Below are 22,289 nucleotides of genomic sequence, written 5' to 3' on the forward strand. Positions count from 1 at the left end.
GCTCGCTGCCTTACTGCCACTAATCACAGACTCATGTCGTGCGAAGCCCAATTTAGTGGTGAGGGACCAAAGAGGAAAAGGTGTGCTCGGTCTGTGATTTCCTCTGTGTGGGTCTATTTACTGAATAATGTGCATCCACTATCTAGGATAAAAAAAAAGATGAGGAGAACTGTTCAAACTGAGCTAATTTAACTGATTTGAACTGCTTTAATGGGGTCGTTGGTTTGGTTTAAATTAGAACTTGGATCGAGGTTTATGTTAGAGTAAGGGGTTAAAGGTTGAAGAGCACTGGTTAGCAGTTAAGAGAGTCAATGAAAGCCAGTCGATGAAGACTACATTGAACCAACTGCCACAAGTCATGGCTGTTACATAACAAGATACCTGTGGTGTGCACAGTCTTAATGTGTGGATGCTCCTCCCTTCCTCCCTTCCTTCCTCCCTTCCTTCCTTCCTTCCTGCCTTTAAGTTCACCCTACAGGTTTTCAGTGGATATCGAGGGCTTCATCCACATGAATGTTCCTCTAATACCCCTTTTCCACCAAGCTGGAGCCGGAGCTTGTTGGGAGCTAGAGCCTGACTAAGCACTGGCTCTTTGCTTTTCCACCGCCAAAGCTCCAGCCCCGAGCCTCAGAACGGGAGCCAGAGCGAGCACCATACAGTGACGTAATGGCGTGGCTCCTTGCTAGTGGAAAAACAACAGGTTGGTAAGAGGTGCTCGGGTTAGCACCAACTGAGCACTGGCTGTAGCACCAGCTCCGAGCCAGCTCCGGCTCCAGCTCGGTGGAAAAGGGGTATAACTGACAACTCCTGCGCTGTCTCCGCAAAGCATTAAAAGCACCCAATCCCTTGAGGGGAACATAATGGCCATGAATGGAAGAAGCTGGTTTTGCTCTCTTGTTAAGGTCGGCTCTAGCATCGAGGCATTAATGGAGCTTGTGTGATGCTGTCCGAACCATTAACACCTCCCCCCACTGTGCGGCCGTAACCATGCATGATGGCTCCATCATCTTACGGGTTAAAGCTTTCACCTGAATCTACCATTGTGTTGTTGCATTTCGAAACAAGGATTCATTCAAGTCTTGTTCTGATGTTTCTTACACCCCCCGAAAACAAATCAAGTTTATCCAGGACAGGAGAGTTAAGGTGTCATAATGCTTTGAAAGTGTTTTTAGATGTTCCAAAGAGCCATACATGAAGGTGGGGTTAAAGGATGGCCATTATAGAGGAAGGCGTGAAGCGATGATTATTCAAATATGGTGAAAGCAACACATTAGGACATACAGTACGTGTACTATGAAGGCGTTCGCAGTATATGTAGTGTTGATTGTGTCAAGTTTCAGGGGGGGGGGGCTTTCAGACACCGTCCAACATCTGACAAGCACACAGTGACAGCCACACGAAGGCATCTACTTGGTGCTACTGTGGTGCATTGTGTGGTACGATAATCAATTGCTGTAACAAATAATTGGACAGTCATTTATGTGAAATGCGACACCGACAAGTGTTGCTGCTACACGTTCATTTAACGAGGTGTGTAACGTCTTCGCTGTTTGTACTTTTGAGACAGCTGCCTTCAAAAAAGGCTAAAAAAAACTCTACAGCGATAAGGATTGTCGCCCGCAGTCAGCTCTGGCTTATCATTATAACATTTTCAAAAGTGTGCTATAGTAGTCTTCGTTTGTCAGTGTGTGTGTGTGCAAGTCAAGTGTGGAAATTAAGGTGCCGTTTTTAACAAGGTTCTAGCATAGAGAAACAAGAGGGAGTGTTTCTGTTCTTCTGCTCGCTGTGTGTGTGTGTGTGTGTGTGTGTGTGTGTGTGTGCGTGTGTGTCGGTGTAGGTGAGAATGTGTCATGCTGGGGCTTTTTTTGTGCGGCGGGGCAGAACGACTACGCGAGCTCGTATTTACAAACAATAATGTCATCTATTAATATCCTCCTATGAGACTTTGCACGCTAAAGCAGCAGACGGGCCATCAGACGGGGTGTAGACAGCGACGGCGCTGGTGGGGGGGAAAAGCCGGGGGGGGAAAAAAGAAAGGCATGCGGGATCTGACTCCAGGTCAGCTTTAATCAGACGTGTCATTTACAGCTTCGGCAGCCGAGCTGAACGACTAGACTACCGGTGTTCTCGCCGGTCTCCCACGTGTCACTGATTACAGTTTCATTAAAAAAAGTAATAAGTGCAACAGGGATCCCATCATGAACGATGAAATTGCTGTCGCGCTGTTCATAACAAACTATATTTCCATGGAGAAATCTGACAGAGGCCGTAGAAGGGGAAGGCGGTAGAGTAAACACCGTGGCTGATTAGCCGAGGGGTTGCCATCGGCAGAGCTGCGATCGGAGGCCGTGCAGCTGTGTGTCTGAGTGCCTGAACATTTGAGTCATTGCGTGGGTGTTTTTTTTTCTGTGTTCACTGAACTAGTAACCCGCGTGTGCATTTCTGGAGGTGTACCTGTATCTACGCCTTCATGTGCGTACCGGCCCGTTATGCCAGTGGGATTACAAAAAAAGACAAACGGAGGGAAATGGGAGGTTACGGGGGTGGCACAAAGTGTGAATAAATCATCTCCGGGCATTCCGTATTTATTCTCTTTTTTTTCTAAAGCGGCTTCAGAAGTTTGTCTAGCACAGCGAGGTTTCAGTGTGTGCAAAGGGAAGATTAACACCCGGCATTTGCACAACAAAACATTTTCCTCGCCCTTTCTTTGATCGTAGATCACGGGGCGTGGGGGAGATGAAATTGGTTCGCTTTGGCAGCAATTACAGCTTTTTACAATTCGCACTGCACACGGGATGCATACGTACTAGAGTTAGAATGATTCACATTAATGTTTAGTCACCGGTATGATATGAAAGACCTTTGGTTCTATTTTAGCAGCCAAAGGAAATGTGATATCTGGAGGAAAGGTGGTTGGTCGACCCTGACCTACACTGAGTGGCCAGACCGGGGTCAGATAGTGGCTGTAAATTATTCTTGGTACTGTTTTAACCTAGTGCATCACAATAAGTCAAATGCGGTCTGGGAAGCTTCTTGCCAACTCTCTATGGCACTCACAGAGATTACATTTATATACAAAGAGGAGATGGGGAAAATAATGCTCAGGTCTGTCTCAGTGTTACTTACAGATCAGACCTTCCCACTTTTGTAGCAATGTATTTATAATCATTTTAGTAATGTACAATCATTTTATACTTCATACATTGCTGATACTGTAGCTTTCTGAGACATTTCTTCTTATATCTCATTACAGTGGTCATATCATAACAAGAGTCTACAGCCATTCTAGCTAGATCTATGATGCTGTCTGCCATCCCAGCATGGCTAAACATGAATCAAAGAAATACAGTGTTTTGCTGTGCAAGAAGAAATTCAAACAAGGAAGAAAAATGAGCTATTAAATATCCTCTAAAAGATCAGACTTGATTCTAGCTCAGAAAAAACACTCAGTATGTCTCAGGAGTAAAATCCCCTGAATGCTGGTAATAGCATAAAATCTTTAATCAGTGCAGCCCTCTGGCTAAACTCTCTTAAACTGTTGTAATTAAAAGGATAATAATAAATAAAAAATTATGTATTTAGCTACTTAAGGGGTTATTGGACATGCTCTCTCAAGAATCGAGGCAAAATTTGCCCAGTTAGATGTTTTTTTTTAAAGACATTAGAATGAAAAGTAGAGATAAACACTGGGCCGTTCCTCCCAAAACATCCTCAATCTGTAGGTTTGATGAACATCTGGAGTAGGACAGGTCGGGGTGCTCACATCAGGCTTTTCATATAAATCCTGCATTGAAGTCACAGACATGGTTTGCATGAGTCCTGTGAGACTTGAGTTTTTTTTATGTGAGACACATGCTAGTGAGCTAACATGAGTGTAAAAAGCTGAACTAAGTGGGAATCATAGTATTGACCTGAGGAGGAGCATTGATTTGTGAAGAACTAAATAGAACACGCTATCAAGTGGAACGGAATGGATCGAGGTTCTACTAGAAACCTAACATTTATACATTTCTGGTAAAAAGCTAAAAAAAAAAAAAAAGCATTTGGAAAGTATTGTTGTTGAATCTGCTGAAACGAACTTTTTATTCATTAAAACTGCTTTTAAAATCAATTGCATTAGTCATAGTTGTCTCCTGCTGCTGCCTGGTTTTGTGTCTTGATATTTTGACTGGGTAAAGCACTCAGTAATCCACCTGTGAGAAGCATTTTGTAGGGTTTTCTACGCCTTAGTTCTTAATAATAGAATTACAAATGGATAAATGAATGGTGGAGTAAAGCCTCCATCAAATCTAATCGTTCTTTTCTTCCTGTTCCAACTGCTAATGCTATTCTGTTAGAGAAAGAGCACAAATCACCTGTGATGTGCCTTCAATTTATTCACTACAAAGCACAAAAAAACGCTGCCATGCTTTTTTCACTCCGCTCTCTCATTTAGAGAGGGGGGGGGACTTACATCTTTTTGGAGGCGGTGTGTTCGGGCCAGTCGATGTAGCACAACACCCGGCCGGGGTACTGTTCCACGTTGGAGTAGTAGTACTGAGGGAAGGCCAGGAACATGGCCAGGCCCCAGATCACTCCCACCACCACTTTGGTCTGTGTGGATGACATGCGCTGCTTCAGAGGGTGGATGATGGCCATGTACCTGCAGAAGGGAGTAAAGGAGAGAGAGAGAGATACGCTGATGATATAAATGAATCACCATCACCTCTGATATAATGGAGTTGGATTGATCGATTAATAATATTATTAATACCACGTAATACTTTTTTTTCTCCCATCTTTGAAAGTCCTTTTCTACTCAGTGGTGCCTGAGCATTTGACCAGACTGCCCGTACGGTGGATGCGACAATGACTTAGTTCTGGTTTTATTTTGAAATATTTTCTCCTTGTGTTTCTGTTATGTTTAGTTTTTACTGACTGTATTCTTCATGCTTCATGTTTTAATTCTATGTTTTAACTCTATTTGATGTTTTCAGGTTTTGGCTGCTGTAGGTTTTTATTGTTTTGTGATTTGATGTGTTATCATCTAACTGCCTGTACTTTAATCCCATTCTGTTTTATTTGATTTTATTGAAAGCACACTGAAACATTTGTTTTGATAAGTGCTATATACCTGTGTGCAGTTTGAAATGATTCCTTATTTAAGTTCAGTTTTCAGTTCTGTCACAAGTAAAGTAGAACAAAACTGAACTTGAAGACATTTCAAAATAAAACAGGAACTAAACTAAGGGTCCAAACTCAAACATAGAAAGTCCTGGTGGGACATGACACTTTGATGTAGGCAAAGTCTAAAAAATAGTAATTTGTGTAAGAGACTTAAACTTAAAATAAAGTTTTCACATCCAAATAAAACCTGCATCTTTAACCCTCCTGTCGTCCTCCCGGGTCAAATTGACCCCATCTCTTTTGACTGTTCCTTCTTTCCTTTCTTCCTTTCTTCCTCCTCCCTTCCTGCTTTCCTTCCTTCCTTCCTTCCTCCCACCTTACTCCTTTCCTTCTTTCTTTCCATCCTCCGCCCTTCCTGCTTTCCTTCCTTCCTTCCTCCCTCCCTCCTTACTCATTTCCTTCTTTCTTTCCTTCCTTCATTCATTCCTTCCTTCTCTCCTTACTTCCTTCCTCTTTTCCTCCCTCCATCCTTACTCCTTTCCTTCTTTCCTTCCTGCTTTCTTTCCTTCCTTCCTTCCTCCCTCCCTCCTTACTCCTTTCCTTCTTTCCATCCTTCCTTCCTCCTGTCCTTCCTCGACCTGAGGACAACAGGAGGGTTAAAAGAGTCTAAAAGTTTACAGGTCAAATATCACATAACAGTAAACTTTTTTTTGCCATGCTGATAAAAACAAAACAAAAACCTTAAAAACACTTTCTTATTCTGTATAGATCATTTTTTTTGAAGAGGATCATGAAACAAAGCTCTTTAGAGAGAAACCAGCACCAGCAGTGAAATAACAAGAAGAGCGTCCGCTATGAAGTACGCTGTTAGAATTCTAGTCGAATGATTCCCATGAGCACCTCTGACTAATGATTTCACATTGTCATAATCATGTTCCCTAATCAGAGAGACAATGGCGTGCATGAGTACTTAAAATGACCCTGCACATCATTAACACAGAGCCTCATCGGGAAATTGGTTTACGACACTTTTTAGCTCGGCGAGTTCATTCGTCCTCAGTGTAAATACAATACGTGAGGAGAAAATCATTGATATACTTTACCATCATTTTTTATCCCTGGAATTGATATTTGATGTAAGATCATGAGAGATTTGTTTGTATTGATTTACTTTCATTTAAATCTCTTAAACATTGTTTGCTCTTGTGAACAACCCAAATACCTGGTAGCAGTCCAAGAGAGACACGATTTTCATTTATATACTGGTTATATAAAAAAAAAACCTGAAGTAAGATATTATTATGCTAAGCTGTATAAAGTCTGGGAACATGTACTCTTTCCATTCATGTCTATACTGACATCAGTGCTATTATTTTTGTTAGCTCGTTAAAATGCCACCCTGTGCCAAAGAGGTCTAATTAAAGGCTTAATCCCCACTAATAACCCAAATTAATATGCTAAATGGACTCTCTCACTCTAATTATATCAGAAACAAAAGGAGGCCTTTGAAATCAAACGCTCCCAGCAGCCTGCAGAGAATGGGAGATCACAGCCTCGGCTTTTATTTCGGCTCCGCTTCAAACAGGTGCTTGGCAGCCACGTGGCTTTTTTTTTCTTCTTATAGGTGAGTCATAGTCAGGCTGCCGATGTCACGATCGTACACACACCTGCAAGAGGACAAGCGGCGTGCTCTCGCTCCACAGCCCAAAATCATCATCATCGTAATAACCACCCGCTGGCATGCAAGCGCTATGCACACATTTAAAGCATCCCCCGGACACCGAGCCAGAGCACATGTTTAGTTGTTAAAAATGTGCACTTAACCTGTCACGATTGAAGACCGGTGTGCATCACGAGCGACGACAGTCTAGACGGGCTTTTACAGAGAATGTCTTGTCATTTAGAGAGGTGTGTTCAGAGGAAAGTCAGAATATTTTATTTATACTTCATCGCCTGCAAAAAGCGTGTTCAAGTGCAGCTACATTTTGCAATCAGCAAAATGTGTTTTGATGGAAAGCAGGACTGTGATTTAATTGCATTTTATCCAATCTTAATGCAGTTCCAAATCTGCTTATCCAGTTTGAATCCCTTTGAGTCCCTAATCGAATTGAATTAGCTTTTAATATTAGCGTGTAACTAATGTTATAAAGACTTAAAACTCAATGCTTCAGATCCATAATCACCTAGAAACACTACAACATTTTAACAGCAGCCTAATTTCACAAACTGTAGCTATAAACCTGAAAATGAGATGAGCAGCAGAAGATATGAAACTTATTTTTCATGCTCTAAATACCGATGATCCCAGTACAGAACGGTTCAGTTGATGAGATTCAAATATTGGTTTGATGAGCACAAAAGTTTAAGAGGGAGATTCTGCTAAAAATTCATGCATTTAGATCATATCTCTGTAGAAGAATCACCACTTTGTTGGAGTATTTATTTTTTAGCTGTTGGCTGTTATGGAGTTAACAGTAACATCTGGAGCTGGAATAATCTGACACCAGTGATGTTTGATGTCATTTTAACATTCAAAAAGCAATCACTGCTGGCTAATAAGCCCACCGACATCACCTACATGTTTTGTACATTGCTCATTAGAACAAGGAGAACTAAAATGTTCCATAAAACATTCATTAATATTCAGTCTTAATGAAACAGGTTATTCTGGAAAAGGGCAGACAGAAAGATTTCAGGACACAAATTTATGCCAGCTGGGTATGCCAGCAAATTAAAAACTCTTCTCACACACACACACACACACACACACACACACACACACACACACACACACACACACACACACACACACACACACACACACACACAATAACTACTTTTGTTGGACGATATATTGTCTCAGAAATGATCGCAACAAACAATATTATTGTCATTTGAAGATCATGTTATACCACTGATATAATTATAATATAATAACATAATAATAGCTATGTTTCTGTAAAAACACAGACTGTCATTATGGTGGGGAACAGAGTTATTTACCTTTAATTCTTCTACAGTCTCCACTCAGGACGTACACAGTGAGGAATGGACGACACTACTTGTTTAGTCAATGTGACATGAATAGCCTCTTAGCTGCTAATGTGAAGTGTGACAATACTGAGGTCAAAAAATGATAAAGGTCATGTCCATGTATCATATGATAAGTCCATATATAGGCATGATGATGTCGATAATTACGTGATTGTACCATAAGTCGATCAACATAATGAATTGTTGTAAATTGTTGGTCATAAGAAGTTAATCCCCCCCCCCTTGTTCCTCTCACTTTCATTTCACATTTTAGAAAGCACACCTTTGAGACTTCGCACTTCAAATGTCTGTCTGTGGGCGATATCTGATTCCTCTCAGTAGGATACCTCCTCACAAGATGGCAGGCGACACGGGCAGCCGGTGTTAGATTGCATGGGTAACATACACCTCCAATTATCCACAAATAGCACCTAAACCGCCGTGGCAATGCAATGGTTCGATATAAACAGCATGAGGCCTGCTGCGCCGGTTTTCCTGAAGAGACGCAAGTGATTAAGAAGGGAGAAGCTAAAGCGACAGATGAAATTGCCTCCGAGACCGCCGGTGTTTTTTCTTTTTTTTTGGTGCAAATTACGTTTGAAAGTAGGCTGTGGTAATTCGATCATGAGTTTGTTTCCACTGGTTTATCGGCCTCTTGGGGGGATTGTTGTTGTTTTGGCGGAGGATTACGTAAAAACTCCCATATACAGTTGGAAAGGAGATGGTGAAGGTGGCGGAGCCCGGGGTGTGTGACGGTGTGTGTGTGTCGGTGTGTGCGTAGAGGAGTGTGTGTTAATCGGAAGGATTGTCCACGCGCATACATACGACTGCTTCAGTCACATCTGTCTCATCAGTAACCAGCAGATACTCCTCTGTCCTCTGCAAAACCAATATCCACCTGCACACCAGAGCATCACCTCATCCCTGATTGTGTGAGTGTGTGTGTGTGTGTGTGTGTGTGTGTGTGTGTGTGTGTCCACTGATGTAGAAGAGCGACTTGCTTTCTGAGGTCAGCCTAATCTAGCGGTACAGTCGTGGTACTAAATGAATCAAAAGCAACACATTTACATCACATCAGTATTATCTTTTCTTGTGATCAAATGTTTATCTTTAAATACTGGAGGGTACATTATTTTTTTTTATTCTAACATATGCATACATGCATGCATAATGATGCTATGTAATATAATGTAATATAATATCATAAATACATGGAAATGGGTCTTGGTTGCTTTAACGCTTCCGACTCTCCATACAGACCCTTAAGCTGTTCTCTCAGATCACAGCTACACTGTAAAAAATGGGGTCAAAAGCAATTAAGTATGACATGCTTTTGTGTATATTTTATTTGATATAAAAAGCACTTAAGTCACACCTTATCTGCTCCTCTCCCCCCTGACTTCAGGAACAATGTGGGGCTCCATCCAGGACAGTTAAAAAAGAGACGGCTCCCCCCACCCAGAATCTCACCCCACACTGGTTCCCTCTATACCCACCATGGGACCGGGACAGCATCTCACGCCTCCATCCATCAAACCGGCACCCTGATTGTGACCTCGTTCCTTCGTCCCTTACCCTTCGACTCTCAACCCCTCATCGTGCCGTCCCCTCATCCCTCCACCACTAACCCCCTCTACTATTGTTGCAATAAATCCTTAAACTCATATCTTAGTTGGTGTTGTCTTTGTTAGCAAAAATGCAGGTTGACCCCCTCCTGTTTCTGTGTTGGGTTCTGATGGGAATGGGGTCCTCTGGTTTGAAATAGAATGTATCATCTTTCTGTCGTATGATGTTGATGTCGTATCGAAAAAATAAAAACCGCAAGATATGGATGCCCTCATTCTGACACTAATATGATGTTTCAGTCTGTTTAAATAGAAATTCGCTCTTTTCGTTTCTTTGCCATGCTGTGGTGGAGGGATATGTTGATGGAACTAGTTTTTCACTCACGATACAAACAGAGTTAACCACATATTATATATCATTTAAACCCACCCCATCACCAGCTACTGTGACTGCCATATTTTAGAGCAGCCCCTCTCCTACTGAGAATTTTGACAGCTGTTAGCCTCAATTCTAACCTTTCAAGATCTCTCGAAAAATTTTAACACGTCAGATAAACACAGACCTGAACCATACTCTTAAGTCTCATGTCTTGAGTGCAGAGGCGGGAGCTGGTTGATGTCTTGAGGACAACAAGAAGAGCTGGTGAGAGATCGACTCAAAGATGTCACACCGGCACCAAAACACTCAAAAGAATTGGAGTGGGGGGTTGTCAGCAAAATCACAGGCTGCTGCACATACACAATCTATCAAAATCTGAAAAGAAAATAATCACTTTGAAGTTTTTCTCTGTAAAAGACTGATCGACACTTTCACACCACTTTCAGAATGCATCTCTCCGACACGGCTCAGTGAGGAACTTCATTCCGAGGAACCAAAAAAGATGAAATCACGCACTAAACAGACTAACTCTAGAAGATACCGACTCGATTCTAGCTCATTGTAGCTTCAGCTGAAATTTGAAATGCAAGGTTGGGGACTTTGTCCCCCATTTCTCACAGTGTGGAGGCGTTCTGGGTTAATGGGAAGACCAGAACTCATTTACATATACATATTGGCACATCACTTTTCTATAAAAACAGACTAAACCAAACCTATCCTTTAACTGCCAACAAGGACTCTTCTTGGCACCCTTCTTCCCCTTTACACCTTTGATCCGAGCTGCAGGGAGCTCCAGAGAAATCACATCAATACTATCAACAGCCACCAATTGGCCGACTGCCCTAAAGAAAGGTACATGCGGCCTGGAAGCGTCTAATGAGCGTTTGACTTCTCGGTGACAGCAGATGACAAGTGTCGATTGGAGTGTTGTTTATTCACTCAGGGGTGACATGGCTCTGAGGCAGCTGTTTAATGTGAGACACTGAGTCTAATGAATGTGGATTTATGAGCGCACTAGAGCGCACTTTTTGATTTTTGACGAGTTAAATCAACTGTGGAAATTTAAATGTGATTAAGGGGTTAATAATCCTGGCATCAAATGGATACTTGGACTGTAAGCTAAACAAAAAAAATAGTGTAGCTTTATGAGTGACAGGTGACAAACCGATTATCTATAGTTGGGGCTAGATGGGACTACAACCCCACCAGTAATTACCAATAATTGTGTTTTCTTTTTTACTTGTCATAAATCATTATGATTATTTTTTAATTAAAATGTAATCATTATTGTTAGCTGGTGGTACTTTTGAATGATCGGAAGGGTTTGTGCAAGGCATATGACACCGCACTGCTTTTTTCATTGAAGCCCTACAATTTAAAAAAAAGAGTATCTTGCAGTGTCTTTTTCTAAAATTGTTGTCAGGCAACTTGTCTCCTTGTGTTTTTGTCTGGAGCTGGGCCGAGATGGAGCCTTCCCGCACTATCCACCTGCACACCTGTAATTCATCTTCTCATCAACTCCCTGTTAAAAGCCAGATCCTTCTCTGAAGTCGTCGCCAGATCGTCCGCTCATCTTTGCGGTATTGTGCCTTGGCTTTTGCCCCTAGAATCTCATTTGAGTTTACTTGTGGACTAATCTTTCTTTTCCTGCATAGATTTCAGGTTTTCATTACCTCGTTGCATCCAGATCTCCATCCTGCCCGGCTCCTGCCCGCCTGTGTTTTGGTACCGCCACAGATTCCACCCTCCTGGACCCCTGGAACCCTCTCACTACCAAGCTTTCACTTTGTCTCGCTTGAACTATTTCTTTGAATCTAGACCCGCTAGTAAAATAAACCACTTCATACTTACTCTGGCTGTTTTTTATGAATTGTAGTGTCTGCATTGTGGGGTTCAAGTATTCAACATCTGATGTGACACAACCACCGGAATAGCCCGTCCTTAGCCTGACTATTATTTTGCTGTGAAGTAAACTCACTCCAGGCCTGCTGTTTTCTGTTCAGATCAGAGTAACTGTGGTTGGTAAAGTCATATACTGTAGCTCCAGGTATCCAGCAACAGCCACCACTGGTTTGTCCTACACAGAAACCCCCGCTTTTAATGCATGTGATTGGACAACTGGGGGAAAAAAAATATGACGTTAGATGATTTTCTGCTCTGAGGTTTTTTTTAATTCGAGGCGTTCAGAGTGCTCTGATGAGGGTCTAAGTTCCATTGGTTAAGCATTAAAGTAGGAGAAACATTAAAGTGAGATACAGAGACAGCTGCACATGTCAGATACACACATGTCACAGTCAAGTCACAAAATCTAGGAGACTAAATAATAGGTTCCAGTTCCAGGATGAAATGAGATAAAGTCTTCAGACATTCATTAGATATATTCATGATATGACTTAGAGATCAAAGCCGACCAGACTTGAGGTACATGTACATACCCCATTCAGATTTTTCCTTTTTTTAACTTCTACGTCACCCAATTGCCTTTTCTAGTCATGTCACATAAGTCTTTGGTGGTGAGAAAGCACTCTCTTTCCACTTTCCATGCAGAGAGACATGAATCATCAGAAACAGAGCCAGAACAAGCAGGGTGGCAGGGGCCAGAAAACTTCTCATGAAGATCCCTGTGGGACCAACAGACGGAGGATGGAGGAGAAGAAGTAGAGAAGGAATGGAAAAAAGGAGGACGGAGGTGAAGAGGCCACTATAAGCTGTCGTTGATATGTTGTACAGGAAATCATCTGCTTCCATGACCTGGTCTGACTGGGAAAAAGCCGACAGTAGATGAATACAAACTGTTCGGCATGGTTTGGTCATGTCTCACCCGATCTCTTTCATTTGTCACTCTATTTTCTTCTTGACAGCGTGGGCAGCATGTAGCTCAGAAGTCAGAGATGCAAGGGAGTGTTCACAAGGCTGATAGGTTGTGACTGGCTCTCCTTGTTCTATATACAACCAGCACAGAAGTGCCCTTGAAAGAGTTTTTTTGTTTCCCTATAAACGGGTCTTATATATATTCAAATCACAACATTTCAATTTTGGTTAAGCTGCATCTATTTGAGCATCAAAATGCTATTTCCTAAGTTCCTCTAAAAACATTTTCCAATGTGACCTGATGTAGATTTTCTGCATAATTTTTTATGATGAAGTTGCTACATATAAACCTCTTGGCCAGCCTAATATTCCTCTTCATGACTGAGCCAAGCCTTTCTTGAGAAATTGTGTTATCAATCTTCCAAATTAGCTCTATTCCTCCCACATAGACACAGTGTTATTGTGCTTCTCTCTAACATGCTCAAATCTTCCAAGCTAACACTTTTGTCATTCCCCCATGCTTACGCTGTCATCGAACTGTATGTGTGTGTGTGTGTGTGTGTGTGTGGGCGGGGGGGGGGGATTGAGGTAGGGGAGGGTCAGGCATCAGCGCTCTAACCCGCATCAACTTCTTTTCGCTAATGGCTGAGTGACGCAGACAGTGTCGCCCTTTAAAGCAAAAAAATCTGCCCATGAGCACTCTTGGACTGATATATATACTGTATCATCCATCAGTGATGTTCAGCACACTGCAGGAGCCGCCATGCACTGTAAATGATTTGCTGATGTATCCACTTTACTTCAGTCTGCCTCATCTACTCTATAGCAGTTTCTAGAATATATATTCCAATGGAGGAGGAGCAAGAACATTAGTTTTAGTAATTGAAAAAAGGGCATTATAACCAAAGCTGCTGTTGGTATGGACATGGCTTTGGAATAATGCAGCCTTCATTGATGATTTATAAGTTGTAACTAAAGATGTTATTAAAGTTTAATCAACCATTTAATAATACTTTATAGATCAGTTATAAACCATAATAAGAACATCTGTCCAGCTGTTTAGCTCTTTAATCCATCAAGTGGTCTCTCTATTGGGACATTAGACCTTCTACTAAGGACATTCAGGGCACTTGGACCAGCTTACAACTGCATACCTGATTACCTTTATTAGACTGAAGACAGACAGAAGGCTTTTAGACCTGTGACCCTTCATTAATGATTTTAACACTACCTGCTGCATTTATAATGTATTGCCCGTTATGAATAATTTATTAACAACCTCAACTGCAGACATGGTGGCTTGCTGGAAGGTGAGAAACTCGCAAGCATCTGTGGATTATTCACACACTGGCACCCATAAGTGGCTTATAATTCATCTATAAACATTAGTATTTATAAATGTTATATCATAATTTAGTAATGTATTAATTTGTCATTAGTTTCAACTTATATACCCTTTATAAATGATGCTTACCTAGAATGTAGTAGACATAAATCTGTGTCTTGGTTAAATCATGACTGTTAAAGGTGCAGTGTGTAGAATTTAGTGGCATCTAGTGGACCAGATTTGGCAGAAATAAAATATAATATTCATTCAAGTTTTAATTAGTGTATAATCACCTGAAAATAAGAATCTTTGTGTTTTTGTTACCTTAGAATGAGCTCTACTATATATATCCTCTTCCATGGAGCCCGCAATGTTCCACTGCCATGTTTCTACAGTAGCCCAGAATGGACAAACCAAACACTGGCTTCAGAGAGGGCCTTTTTAGTTCTTCTACACATTAAATCAATTTTGAGATAACTGAAATGTTTTCAGTGCTCCTTTGTAGTTGTAAATATCTTGATTTGAAGTACAGACCAGTGTGAGCTTCAAAGCAACATGTGAAATAGAAAATCCATATCCCCATTGGCCTTAAAATGCAGGGTATATGGCCATCTGCTCCAATAGAGTACAACTGCTATCTGAAATGATTGAAGTAAGTTAGAATCAATGAAATCCTTTAATACCTGAAAGTCTGTTACTAGTCTGTAAACTTGCATAAATTGGGGCTTTTTTCACCACTAGGTGGAAGCACACTAAGATGTCAACACAGTATAGACATATTATCAACTGATAAAGTTGATAACGTGTCAGCAAACAGTTACCAATTAACACATCCAGCAGAATTAACATAGCAGCAGTAGTATTAACATTCATTTTCACTCTTCTTTTAGCCCCAACTCCTGGGAAACTTGCTAAATATACTTCTGGCTTCTGGCTAAATGCTCCTCTAAATACACCAGCTAGTTGCTAACATTGTCTGCTATTTGGTGGTGGGCAGGTAGTGTGTAGTGTGCAGAACCATTGTTACAGTAATATCAAAATATCAATTAGTGTAGTTTTAACAGTTTTAACTGATGGTATGAATAAAAGTCTAGTTAGGGATTAGACATGTCTGATATCTGTTATCTTCCCTCCTGCTGTCATGTTGAGCAGGCCTCTCCAAAGCAGGCTGCCAGGCTCAGTGTGGTGCTGGTTTCTGTAACTGTGATTATGCCGGTATGATCATTGGTATTTTTTTGCTGAAAAAATGCGACTGTAAAATCAAGCGTGTGGCAGTTGAAAGCTGTTTTATTTCCTTTTGTTCGATGTTCTGTCAAAACCACAGCTCCTTACAAAAAAATCGAGCTCCAAGAAAGAACCTTCAAATTAAAATACCAGGTGCCACCACTGCTGCTGACATGAAAGCTTCATAAAATGTCTTCATAGAGGAGCTAAGACTCCGTTTTTTCTTCTTTTTTCTTATTTTATACCCTGTGATTTTCATTTAGCAGAGAGTCTAGGTCTCCTTGATGACCACGAAAAATCCCAATCATGCTTGTGTCTTTCTCTCATCACACTAGAGAAAAACTAATGAAAACCTGACAAGGTGTTCAGTTAGCACACAGCAGGACTGATTCGACCAGCAGGAAAATTCAACACTAGCTCCTGGTCCCCCTTAATGACAGCACAGAAAATTGCAGTGCATTAAGAGCTTACGGTGGCTGTGGGAGAGGGGCTTCTGGTTGGACAAATCAAGTCAGTTTCATTAAAAGCAACAATTAGCTGGTCCAAATGTTACTGTTGTATTTCAGTTAACTATGAAAATACAGTATGAGACGTATACCAATTTGCATTTATGTCCCAATCGTGTCCAATCAGCCTAATCAAGAATTGCTTTGCACTAATGGCCACTTGACACACACACTTATGCCTCATCGCCAGCTCATTCTGAATGATCAGTGTCTGTAATTTCAAACCGTCTTCTCAATGCAAACCATGAATCGATCAGTTCAAGCATTGCTATAGACGGAACGAATGATGGATCATCAGTGATTCATAGAAAGGATCAAGAGCTATCAGTGGCAGCCATACAGAAGACCGGAACTAAACGGAGGAGAAATTACCCTCGCTAAACGAGACAATAATGAATTTCAGTCGCACCCTCACATACTGTTTCAGCGCCGAGAGCATTGATACACTGGCACGGTTAAACAATATCTATCCATTCTCTATACTCCCTCATTGCTAGTCAGGTGTGTGAGGAGCTGAAAGAAATGGACAAAAAGGTGAAGAGATATCCCCAAAAGGCAACCACTCTATCGGTGAGGCACTTCATTCTGTTTTATATGCAAATGCATTTGTGCAATTTAAAGTTTCCATGTAACACCTGAGTTTAACCTCAGGTCAGGAGGAGCGGGAGAATCTAGCGTACTGAATTTTGATGGTAGCCTAATGATGCAAAAAGTCAAATCAGTCACACTAAAAACAAATAAACCACATTTCATGCTTTGAATCTGTAGTTTCACACACACACACACACACACACACACACACACACACACACACACACACACACACACACACACACACACACACACACATTGATGTGAAATCATTAATAATAATATAAAACCAGTCTTCACACCACCAAGGTGAACCGGTTTAGTCTTGATTCTTGGTTGACACTGCTGGGGGATGGGTAATATTGATTTATAAGTGTGTTGTTCAAGTTGTGTATTTGTGTGATATAAGATTTGTGCAATTTACTTATCATTTCATTAGCAATATGTTATAATTCGTAATAATTAAAATAACTTTATTTTATATGTATCTATTGACTAAAATTGTTTTTATTCTTTGTACTTACATTTTGTTTATGGCTGTTATTTACATCTATCTATTAGAGTCGTGAACGATAATACGAGAGCTGAAGCTGCCAGTGAAACTCCGTAGCTGCCTAGCTGGTATTAGCATGAGTGATAAACAAGCAGACATCCTAACTCTCCCAGAAGTTCCGCGAGTCTACCACATATTGATAGCGTCTCCATGACGCCCACGAATGAGACGTAATCTCCTGGAATCTGGAGTGAACGAGCAAGAGCGTGCACTAGAGAGTGACTGCGTGTGTGTGTATGTGTGACTATAAATGCAGCGTGTGTGAGAGCCCCCGGACCACCAACACCTAGTGTAACCCTCCCCCGCCGAATGGACCTCCCTGAAATGACTTTCTGCAGGTTGGGATGTGACAACAGGGAAAATGCACAGGCATACCTGTAAGGGAACTACTTTACTGTGTGTGAGGTAAAAGCAATAATGATTGTTAACTGCCATATGAGAATATAAATGTAGGGCAGCACTTTGGATCAGATTACCTTTCCCAGGTCAAAAAGCAGCAGTTTGATTTATTTTATACATATGAATTTATTTTCTCTATTTTTTTTACATAAAGCACTTTTCACTGTGTGTTAAGCATTGTTTGGTTCAACAAGCGTCCGAATCGATTCGTATCGTATCTGCCTGTAATAAAAGGAGATCGTTTTTGAATGGAATCGTTACCTGAGTATCTAGATGCATATCGAATCGTTTATCACAGAGAGATGTGCAACCCTACTATCTATCAGTCTGTTTATATATCTATATGGGGGTGCTGGAGTGGCACCGTACAAGCTAGAACCACCACTGCCTTGAGTTGCATGTCTGTGGACCACAGCGAGGTAGTTTAGTAGGATACCCACACAAATACTGGGTTGCACCAGCTACTCTTATATACCTCACTAAGTTTATGTATAAAGTTCTTAATGATTAATAGCTCATTTCAATCTAGTGCTTTACTAAATCTACACCATAAATGTCTTTGCTTCTAAAGGCTTATTTAATGTGTAAATCACTTTGCTGGGAAGCATCTGTTGCACCATCTAATCAAAAGTAATCAACTATATACACAGAAAGTCAGTGCAGTGTCACTTGCTGTAACTTAACTCATAAGTTTGTGTGTATAGTTCTTAATGACTCGTAGCTAATTTCCATCTATCGCTTTACTAAATCTGCACCCTAAATGTCTTTTCTGCTTAAGACTTATTTAATGTGTAAATCACTTTAATAGGGAAGCGACTATATACACAGAAGGTCAGTGTAGCATCACCAGTAACATTACAGTGAAGCCAGACTATTTGCAATATCCGCTATTTAAGGAAATATCTAGAAAATACTCCGCTCCAATCTAGTCTGTGGAGCTGAGGTAGATTCTTCTTAAAAAAATAGCTTTTTAACTCAATTACCTCAATACAATCAAGCTTCATGACCGGCACATCAGCATTCACAGCTGTACCGGTGATCAACGGGGGTCGTGCAGTGCGAGAACACCACAGGAGTGATCGCAGCAGTGATGGAGATGAAATTGTGTCTCATGAGCTGCAGCGCTGTGCTCCAACCCCCCCCCCCCCCCCCCCCCCCCCCCCCCCCCCCCCCCACACACACACACACACACACCTCCCGATGAGATCCTGTAGATTTCCTCAATTTTACAAAAAAAAAGATTTAATGTCTAGCAACTAACTCTTCAGCTCATGAATGTAGCACCAAATCAAAATAAGACGGTAAAAAATGTAAATCTGTTGCCTAGACGGCATAGGGAGATGGCTGCAAGTGATTGGGTCACGGTGGGCGACTCTTATTTCTCACCTCCACCAGCGCATTCACGACACCTTCTGAAATTCTGAAATACCTCTTCCTGACGCAGGCGTATAACTATGATGCTGTCAGTGTGAATTTACTGCTCCTCTACAGCATCTCTTTTGTTGCATGGAGGGTGGTCTCAGGGAAAATAGCCACATTTCTACATCTCTGAATCATAACCCGAATGGCAAACTGGCAATGAGGAGATTGAGAGTGTATGGGAGAATGTGTGTGTGTGTGTGTGTGTGTGTGTGTGTGTGTGTGTGTGTGTGTGTGTGCCCAGCCTGTTGCCATCTATATCTGCCTTTTCATTCCTACTTCCTGCAGATGTAATGATTTAACGATATTTCGGAAAAGGTCGAGCTTGTGGCTTTCTTGCTGAAAGGAGGACACGATGAGGAATCACAGTTCACCTGCGATGTACACTACAAGTAAAACATTTTTTTTAAAAGACACAAAAGCAGACATAATAAGCTTCAGGCAGAACAGAAAAAAGCTTTCTCTGTGTAGATACAGCAGGAAGTGGCTGTCTGAAACACACACACATGCATGTATGCTGAAAGAGAGAGAGAGCTAGGAAAATAAGGAGATACATGAATGTGGTAAATGAGAGAATACACATATTCTCAGAGACAGATGGACAATATGCAAGACCACACACACACACACACACACACACACACACACACACACACACACACACACACACACACACACACACACAGCAGAGAGCAGCTTTTTCTGCATCTCATTTCCATTCAGCCTCATTGTCATAAAGAGCCACCGCATTGATAAATTGGCTTCCTACACACATGAATGTTCATTAAGAGGATGAGAAAAATATATATAAATCATCCACACCCCGTATTTTCAGAGTCACTACAGTGTAAAGTCTGTCACCGGAAGATAAAACCTCACACAGCCTGCAGTGTGTTATACAACTGGCTGCTTTGAGTAAAGGCTTTTTTTTTTTTTTTAATCCTGAAGGCACTGAACCATTAACTATGACAGTGCTCATGGTAGTTCATTCTCCTCACTGAGCCAACCAGAGCTTCCTTGAACATATGAAAATAAGAGGGAGCATCCTGATCTCCATGAAAGAAGAGAGTGCTCCACATGATTGTATGTATGTGAGTGCATTTGGAACTTTTAATGGTAAGGTTATGGAAATTATGAAACAAAAACAGACAAAATTAAGATGTTTTAAAGAGTTTTGGACACATTTTTAAACCACTATAATCTATAACCAGGGGGAGTAAAGTGCCATTCCAGGCTGTTGCCCATAATCTGCATATCAATGCATTAAAATCTATAAAAAATATGACCATAAGACCTCTTAAAGAGGAAATTAAGGATTCATTTATGACTTTTTTTCTTGTAAAGTGACCAATTAACTCTTTGCTTTTGCATATTTTGGCAAAAACGTTAAGAGCAGCGATCATTGTCACTTTATGCTGTTTTTAGTGCTTTTAAATTGAAATTCCTTCACATTAATTGCATGGCAAATGTAATGGTTTAGATTATGTGATCCAAATATTGAAAGACATGATGATTTGTTATTTCTCGTGTACTTTTTTTTTTTTTTTTTTTTTTTTTTTTTTACAACACATGGAGCCTGAAAGCTGCAGCTTACCTGTCCAGAGCGATGGCAGTCATTGAGTGGATGCTGGCAAAGACAGCCGCGATCGGAAAGAAGTTGTGGAAGCGACAGTAGACGGGTCCGAAGTACCACTCGTTGTGCACGGCGTAGGCGAAGTTGATCACCGTGTTGAAGGCGGACATAGAGGCTTCGGCGAACGCCAGGTTTAACAGAAAATAATTGGTGACTGTCCTCATGCGTTTATGCGCCATGATAATCCAGATCACTGTAACATTACCTACTATAGACACGATAACTATACAACTGTATGCGATGGCCCAGAGCACAATTCTCCACACTGGTTGCACAAACTGGTTCTCGTACATGGTGTCGTTATTGGTGTTGGAGCTGGTGGTCCAATTGGGCATAGAGGTGGTATTGAATAAAGGATCCATTTTGCAGTTTAGGATTCAAAGTCACAATAAACCCACTGGACTTAAAGCGAAATTCACTTGACAACAGATTCGAAGTTCCCCGTGCCAAACGCAAAGCGAACAACTTTATGAACGCGCCACTGCTCCAGCTTCACTTGGACTCACATGCAGTGCGCTTAACTGTAGTCGCCGAAATGTCCACTTGAAGATTCCTCTGTCTTGGAAAAAAAAAAAAAGTGAAAACAGGTAGTGTAGATATTTACATGGATATTTCAGTAACAATCCATCTATCGCTTTAACTTTTCACGGTGCAAAACGCAAAAAAAAACCTTTTACGCGCATTGCGGGTTGCAGAGTCTGTGTTGCACTGAGCTGGTCACATGAGAGGTCTGCTGCGTCCTCTCTCCCTCAGCGGCTCCGTGCCCTCCTCTGACTCTACTCCTCTGCTCAAACTGAGCGGCTGCACACCAGCTTATGGAGCGTGCCGCTTGCGCACCCGTCCAATAGGCAGGCTCTGTAATTATGATTATGGATGAGCCCAGGTACGTTATTCATTCCATTTGATTCAAGGGAAGCCGACAGGATTATCATACTTAAATACCTCTCATCTGCTCATAATTCCTCTGTAGGCACTAACACACAGCACAGAAGCAGGAGAATGAATGACATCATATTAATAATAATAATTTTGCTGTATAGTAGTAGGAGAAGTTGCTTTACTGATATAATTCTCCTGACTTGATCTCCAAATTAAAAAAAAAATCTGAAATCCAGGGGTTCCTGAATGTGGTGCTTAATGTGGTGTGGTGTCCCCCCTCTGTTTGCCCCTGCCCGCCCACTCACTGCCCCCTCTTGTGGTATCACAGTCTGGACTCTGCCTATGGGAATCAGCTGCTTCATAACAAGTGAACTTCAGGGGAAAAAGTCCAGAGTTACTGTAATACTTTCAATTCCATTGTAATAATTTGTCTCCTTAAAAAAAAGGTAATAACACACTTTAAAATGTAATGAAATCTCCACGGGTCTGAAAATGTACCCGAAATGTTTGATGATGGATGTGCACTTTGCCCTGTGTTTCTATTTGCACAGTAAATAGGACCACTGCTATAATCCTTTATAAGAGAGGCCATTCCAGGATATTTTCCTAAACTCGTTTATTGCATACAGTAGCTTTATAGATTTCATCCAAAGCCTCGCTTCAGGGCCCATTTTTCGCAGGGTCTACTCAAAAGACCAATCTGAGGGGATGAATGAGTTCATAAAAAGGGCCACTTCCAGGTTTGCCTCTCAAATCTAGACTGCACTGCAAGACTTGAGAAAGCTGAATGAACCTAGACTCAGACTCACTTTAAAGTGAGATTAGGGGGTAAAGGAGCTTATTTAACCATAAGTTATGATGCTG

General features: G+C 41.3%; 1 protein-coding gene across 2 annotated transcripts in view; it reads right to left on the reverse strand.

Annotated features, from left to right (window-relative positions):
• Positions 1–20,919, reverse strand: part of tacr1a (tachykinin receptor 1a) — a 48,028-nt gene extending 27,109 nt beyond the window's left edge. For both annotated transcript variants that reach the window (XM_062416659.1, XM_062416658.1), the window contains exons 1-2: positions 20,508–20,919; positions 4,454–4,642 (exon numbers count right to left, since the gene is read on the reverse strand). In XM_062416659.1, the coding sequence (XP_062272643.1) occupies positions 4,454–4,642; positions 20,508–20,908 (590 nt within the window). In that variant the 5' untranslated portion in view covers positions 20,909–20,919. The remainder of the gene's footprint in view (positions 1–4,453; positions 4,643–20,507) is intronic.
• Positions 20,920–22,289: the final 1,370 nt, after the last annotated feature.

This window comes from Scomber scombrus, chromosome 4, assembly GCF_963691925.1.
Source record: "Scomber scombrus chromosome 4, fScoSco1.1, whole genome shotgun sequence".
In the NCBI taxonomy this organism is placed as follows: Eukaryota; Metazoa; Chordata; class Actinopteri; order Scombriformes; family Scombridae; genus Scomber; species Scomber scombrus.